Source organism: Pinus tabuliformis, chromosome 3_2 (assembly GCF_031772625.1).
Source record: "Pinus tabuliformis cultivar Carrire ecotype Pingquan chromosome 3_2, CPIR1, whole genome shotgun sequence".
Taxonomy (NCBI): Eukaryota; Viridiplantae; Streptophyta; class Pinopsida; order Pinales; family Pinaceae; genus Pinus; species Pinus tabuliformis.
Window position 1 is genome coordinate 503,079,027 of NC_142302.1, and position 6,287 is coordinate 503,085,313.

General features: G+C 39.1%; 1 protein-coding gene across 1 annotated transcript; it reads left to right on the forward strand.

Annotated features, from left to right (window-relative positions):
• The first annotated feature begins 3,320 nt into the window (after positions 1 to 3,320).
• On the forward strand, positions 3,321 to 6,014 carry LOC149181494 (putative pectate lyase 5). Its single transcript, XM_089418328.1, has 5 exons — positions 3,321 to 3,825; positions 4,229 to 4,865; positions 4,960 to 5,063; positions 5,187 to 5,325; positions 5,417 to 6,014. Exons 1-5 carry the CDS (start codon positions 3,569 to 3,571, stop codon positions 5,636 to 5,638), a joined length of 1,359 nt encoding a protein of 452 aa, XP_089274454.1. The 5' UTR covers positions 3,321 to 3,568; the 3' UTR covers positions 5,639 to 6,014.
• Positions 6,015 to 6,287: the final 273 nt, after the last annotated feature.

The following is a 6,287-nucleotide window of genomic DNA, read 5'->3' on the forward strand; positions in this document are numbered from 1 at the left end:
CTTCTCACATTGAATTCATTCTCTAAGGTTTATTGTAGGTATTTGAGGTGGTTTACCATGCAAGGCCTCTCTCACTACGTGAAACATTTACTCATGGCCTTAAAGAGAATGCCCATATGTTTGTTCTTCCGTTTGCAAATCATGGTCATTCTCTCTCCTCAATGTGCAATGATGAGATCATATTAGGATCTTAGTGGCTCGGGATGGCTTCTACAGGGCCGCAATTATAAATCTTAGATGAATTTCCATCCCCCTCTCATCCTGCTAGCTTTTTCCACCCCTGGTTGGTCGGGGTTCTTCTTGTCGAGCGTTGTCAATTTCGTTGGGGCTCTGGGGTGCGATTTATCAGTCTATCCTTGCGACTGGACTTGCACCATCCCTTTTTTGCCACCCTCCAATTTGCTCAGGCCGACTGAGGAAAGATTACCTCAGGAGGGAACTCTCTAGCATACTACTCCTTGGCACTGTCCTATTATTCAGATGATGGATTCAAGTTCCTAGGGTTTTAGATGCCCTCGCTCTGGAGTGGTGTCAGGAAATGAGGCACAATGCCATGCCTCGGGTCGTCTCCAGAGTACTCCACCTCCCTCGACTCCGTTGTTGTGCCTGCAGTGTGAAAAGAATTGGTCGAGATTAAAGTGTAACTTTCTGACCTTAAGGACCTGATGCATCAACAAAGTGAGGTGGCATATGAAAACTGGGAATAAATTCATGCCAAAAGGAAATAGGTCGGCAAGCTTGAGGACGAGGAAGTCGCGCTGAGAACCATGATCGAAGACATTCAACTGTGGCTATTAAAGATGGGGTCTCATCAAGAAGAAAATAGTAATTATGAAGTCCAAAATTTGGGCATTGAGCTGAACCACCCGGCTAAACCTATGGACTAACTACTCCTTTCTATGTATGGTTTCTTCTGTATCATTTTCTATCTCAATTTTGTCGAATATATACTAGTAGGCTAAATAAGAGTATTGCACGAGTTAATTTTTTTTGTAATGGCCATGAACATCTGGGTTGTGTAAATCATGATGAAAGAGACAAAGTAGAAGCCCAAGAGCAAATTCAAATATACTTCACTCGAGTATTTTGCTGCAATCAGACACAAAATTAATATATCAAGTACTCATTGTTGTTAAAAAAAATATTAACATTAATCTAACATCATCCATTATCAACCATGGTTGACAATGGTCAACATTACTATAACAACATAATAATGGTCAACATTAATGTAATATTATTATATTATTGTAACATTAATACATTTTTACATTAATGGTTAATCATGGTCAACGATTATCAACCTTGGTCACCTTTGTTCAACCATAGCCAACTACATCAACCATGATCAAACTCAACCCTATTCAACTATGATCAACCTCATCAACTCTTTTTAACCATGATCAACCATAGTCAACAAATCCAACCCATACACATAGGTAATCAACTAACATAACCACATTAGTAGATATAGTTGATATAAACAGATCCACAACATTTTCTACTTTTACACACCAAATTTATTAACTATGCTGGCATATTATATAATATTATAACATGCTTACCCTACCATTAGTTACACAATCTAAAAATAATTTGGTTGCCCATCGCCAACCAGGCATCCCTACAAGAAGACACACGCAACCGTAATTCTCTATGGATTGCATCATCCCACGTACTAGAGTTACCCTAATTTTAGAGCAACCCTACACTCCGACTAGACTAATTTAAGTCAGATGACGACGTTATCGCGTCACTTAGTACAGTAATTCACGAGGATTGCGTCATCCCACGTATTCATCACGTTACGACAGAGTGGATAACGCCTTGCTATGCACTTCAGCTGCGCAAGTTACAAGTCTACTTATTTGTCCCCTTATATGAAGAAATTTTCCAGAATTCTGAGTCATATGATGAATAAAAGACGCCTCCGTTAACGGGTCGGCCGGAGACTTTGACATTTCAAGATATGAAGGCGGTTCCACAGTTGAGTTGATTCCAATTTCCTTTAGATAAATTTGATAGAAGATATAAGACAAATCCGTGAAGTGCATGTAAACAAAATTCATACGAACGGCCTCTCTCGGGTCAAAATTCGGCGGAAATTAACACCTTAAAGCGCCGGAATAACCGCATATCTTCAGAAAGAAGTTACGTGAGTCTAAATACAAAGGTCCGTTTATTTTGGACTTATGTGAGAAATATCAGTAATATAGGGTGTGTCAAGGGAGAGTTGAGTTTCGATGCTGGATGGAATGAAGTTGGGCCCGTTTATTTTGGACTTATGTGAGAAATATCAGTAATATAGGGCGTTTATTTTGGACTTATGTGAGAAATATCAATAAAATAGGGTGTATTGTATGAAGAGAGATTTGAGTTTCAATGTTGGAGGGAATGAAGTTGAAACGTTAAGATCAAGATCAAAATTATCAAGTGTGAAATTTTTAATTTGATATTTGATGAGATAGTTTTTATATTTCACAATGGGTTACCATCATCAATCTCTTTCATAAGGAAACCTAATGAAAATGACCCTGCACAAATTACCAATTGATTATACACTTTAGAGATGAATTAACAAAATATATATACATATATATGTGGTGTTCTCTGAGTTTAAGTTGATTGTGAATTTTTAAAATATTTTCAGATCTTATGGATATGGGTGAGCTCAAAGATAAATTTAAATAATTAACCGCACTCATGTTTTGTTTATCGGATTTTGAAATATTTTAAAAATCTATAACCAACATAAAAATACTCCCACAATATTTAACCTAACATAATGTCCATCCAATCCAGAAATATTCCAAAATCTATAATCTAAATAAAAATACAATGTTCATCATAATATAAAGATGCCTGCAATGTTCATCAAGATTTGGACGGCGAATGTCTGTATATACACATTCTGTTCAGTCTTTACGAAGGATTCGGACCGTGGAAATGGCCTTGACAATTGTTTGTATTGTTGGTAGATATGGAAAAGACTTTTAACAGCAGAGAAACCTACTTACCAAGTCATTAATATATTACGATTCTTATAACTATGCAAGAGTGCTGGGGTTCAGACTTTACCCATATGAGCGATGGTGGTTCTGGACAGCCATGATTTTAGGGCATCTCATTCATCAAACAGTTATCGTTGGGCGTTTTCTTTGTAAAGTGAGATCACCCACATGGTGGGACTGTTAATTAAGTTGACTACGTATGAAGATTAATCCCCCCTCTGCCTTTTTATTTCTTTTAATAAGAATTTGTTTCTTATATAAAAAGGGGCGAAGCGTTCATGCATATTCATGCACACGTCCTGAGTTTTATACAAACTTGGTCGTGGTCTTGCCATGTGCAGTCGACCATAGACGAAATTCCTCGCTGCCGTTATAGTTTTGTAGGAATTAACCTATCAGCATTTCATCTATGATCTTCTGCAACTCTTCTTGCCTTTTCATAACCTGAAGTACAGAATCCTATCTTGCTTAATATTTGTTATCAATATAGATTGAGCAGAGATCCCGTATTAGTGAAAAGTGGTATAGATACGTTCGCAGCTGAATCCTCTTGTAATATGCGGACTGTTACAGAGTTGAACGGTCGAACGCCCTCTGCAACCAAAATGTCCGGCTATCGAAGTGTACTGCCATTGTTTGTTTTGCTTTGGATTTTTTGCATTCGATGCGAAGCAGGCAGGAACTTTCGAATTTTCAAAAATTTGACAGGCGCTGCTGTTGGACGGCCGTGGGTGGTACCAGAGACGAAACATGGGCAACAACCTTCAACGAAATACGTGGAAGAGCCTCAACGAGTAGTTGAAATGGTAGAAAGGTAATTGTTGTTCGCCCAGTACATAACACAATTACTCTAGATCTGTAATTGCTAACCTATGCATTGATCATCTGGTATTTCATCATCCTTTATAATAAGTATTCTTTTAAAGCAATCGTTTATACACGTTTTTTTTGTTTTTGCATATTTGTATATATCAGTAAATAATATGAAGTACCTTGTAATAAGTTAATCATTAATTTTCATTTTATTCTTTTCCAACCAACCAGATGTTAAGGTGGTTTCCAACAAACAAACAAAAATAAAGACAAAATATAATCATATGTAACCATTGGTTTGGATATTCATCACAGAAGGATGCCCTTTTCAAGTTGTACTGAGTATAATTCATGTAATTAAGATGGCAGAAGTATTAACACTTTATTTATGAAATATATTGCAGGAGCATTAACAGTTCGAGAAGGGAGCTAAGTTATTTGTCTTGCGGAACGGGGAACCCCATCGACGACTGCTGGCGCTGCGATCCAGATTGGGAAAACAATCGAAAGAGGCTTGCAGACTGCGCCATTGGGTTCGGCAGGAATGCCATTGGAGGGAAGAATGGCAGATTCTATGTTGTCACCGATCCCAATGACTACGATGCGGTCAATCCACGGCCGGGCACCCTGCGCCATGCTGTTATTCAAAGCGAGCCTCTGTGGATATATTTTCAGAGAGACATGGTCATCCAGCTCAAAGAAGAGCTTATCATGAACAGCTACAAGACAATCGACGGAAGAGGTGTAAATGTCCACATTGCTAACGGTCCGTGCATTACGGTACAGTATGTGAATCACATTATCATTCACGGGATTCACGTCCATGACTGCAAGCCTGCAGGAAATGCCATGGTGAGGGATTCCCCGACACATTACGGGTGGAGAACGATCAGTGATGGAGATGGAATTTCTATCTTTGGGGCAAACAATATCTGGGTAGACCATTGCTCCTTGTCAAGCTGCACCGATGGGCTCATCGATGCCATTATGGGGTCAACTGCAATTACCATTTCAAACAACTTTATGACGCACCATGATAAGGTTTTAATCTGAATTCCAACTTTGTAGTATTGAAAGTTCAAACTTTCCTACCATGCTTACCCTGTTCATCTATTTGTTACATTAATTGTTGCAGGTCATGCTCCTGGGCCACAACGACGATTATACACCAGATGTTAACATGCAAGTAACAGTTGCTTTCAACCATTTCGGAGAAGGACTCGTGCAGCGCATGCCCAGGTATCCCAAAACGATCTGAATTCACGTTTTCCATTTGTGTTTCATATATGGACAATCAAATAAACGATACAGTTTAGAATCTTATCTGTAAAACAAGTTTAATGCATTGATGCTCAAACGCAGATGCCGACACGGCTATTTTCATGTGGTGAACAACGATTACACGCAGTGGGAAATGTACGCCATCGGTGGAAGTGCGAACCCAACAATCAACAGCCAAGGCAACCGATTCCTCGCACCTGTCGATCGCTCTTCAAAGGAGGTAAACGTTGGTTCCTCATTTCTGATCAATTCATTACTGTCAACATTAACATAGTAAGTAGATGGAGTTATGAATATAAATGAATGAACAGGTAACGAAGCGCGAGTACACATCGGAGAGTGTGTGGAAGCAGTGGAATTGGAGGTCAGACGGAGACTTGTTGCTGAACGGGGCGTTCTTTGTTCCGTCGGGCGCGGGCGCATCGTCCAGCTATGCGAAGGCTTCCAGTCTGTCAGCGAGGCCATCGTCTCTTGTGGCCTCCCTCACAGGGAACGCCGGCGTTCTGACATGCAAGAAAGGCTCTGCATGCTGACTCCAATAACACAGTGCAGACGGCCACCTTAAATTTCCCTGCCTCTGAATTAGCTCTAGTTTCCTTCTTTGTGGCTCTAGTTTCCTTCTTCGTGTTAAAACAGCAGTCCTGGTGTGTGAGGTCAATTAATGTAACGAAGCTTATGTACCTTCCAGCCTGGGCGTCCATGAATAGGCCCTCTTCTCCTCTTCATGGAGGTTAACCGGCAATTGAAGACGTCTGGTAGAATTGTTGTTTGCCTTCAACAATTTGTAGTGAGAAGCAAACAAGTTTGGTTATTTTATTATAATCAATCCGTACGTGCAAGAAGTTCCGTATGGGGTCTTTCTAGGTAGCATGTACGCTTTTTCCGGTTAGCATGAAGGTATATATCTTTTTTTTGTCGTACATGTTTTTTCCCGTGAGCATGAAGGGTATATATCTTATTTTTTTTAGATTTTGGATCTGAATATTTTTTCCCCTATTTTTTTTAAGATTTTGGATCTGAACTTTCTACTGCTTAGTTTAAAGATAAGTAAATTAAAATGAAAAACATTAAAAATATATATATATATATATATATAACATTGACTAAATAAATAGTATTAAGTTTGTATTTTTTCTCCCCATCCCATTTTAATGCTCGAGTGATTCTTTGTATTTTTCGCTG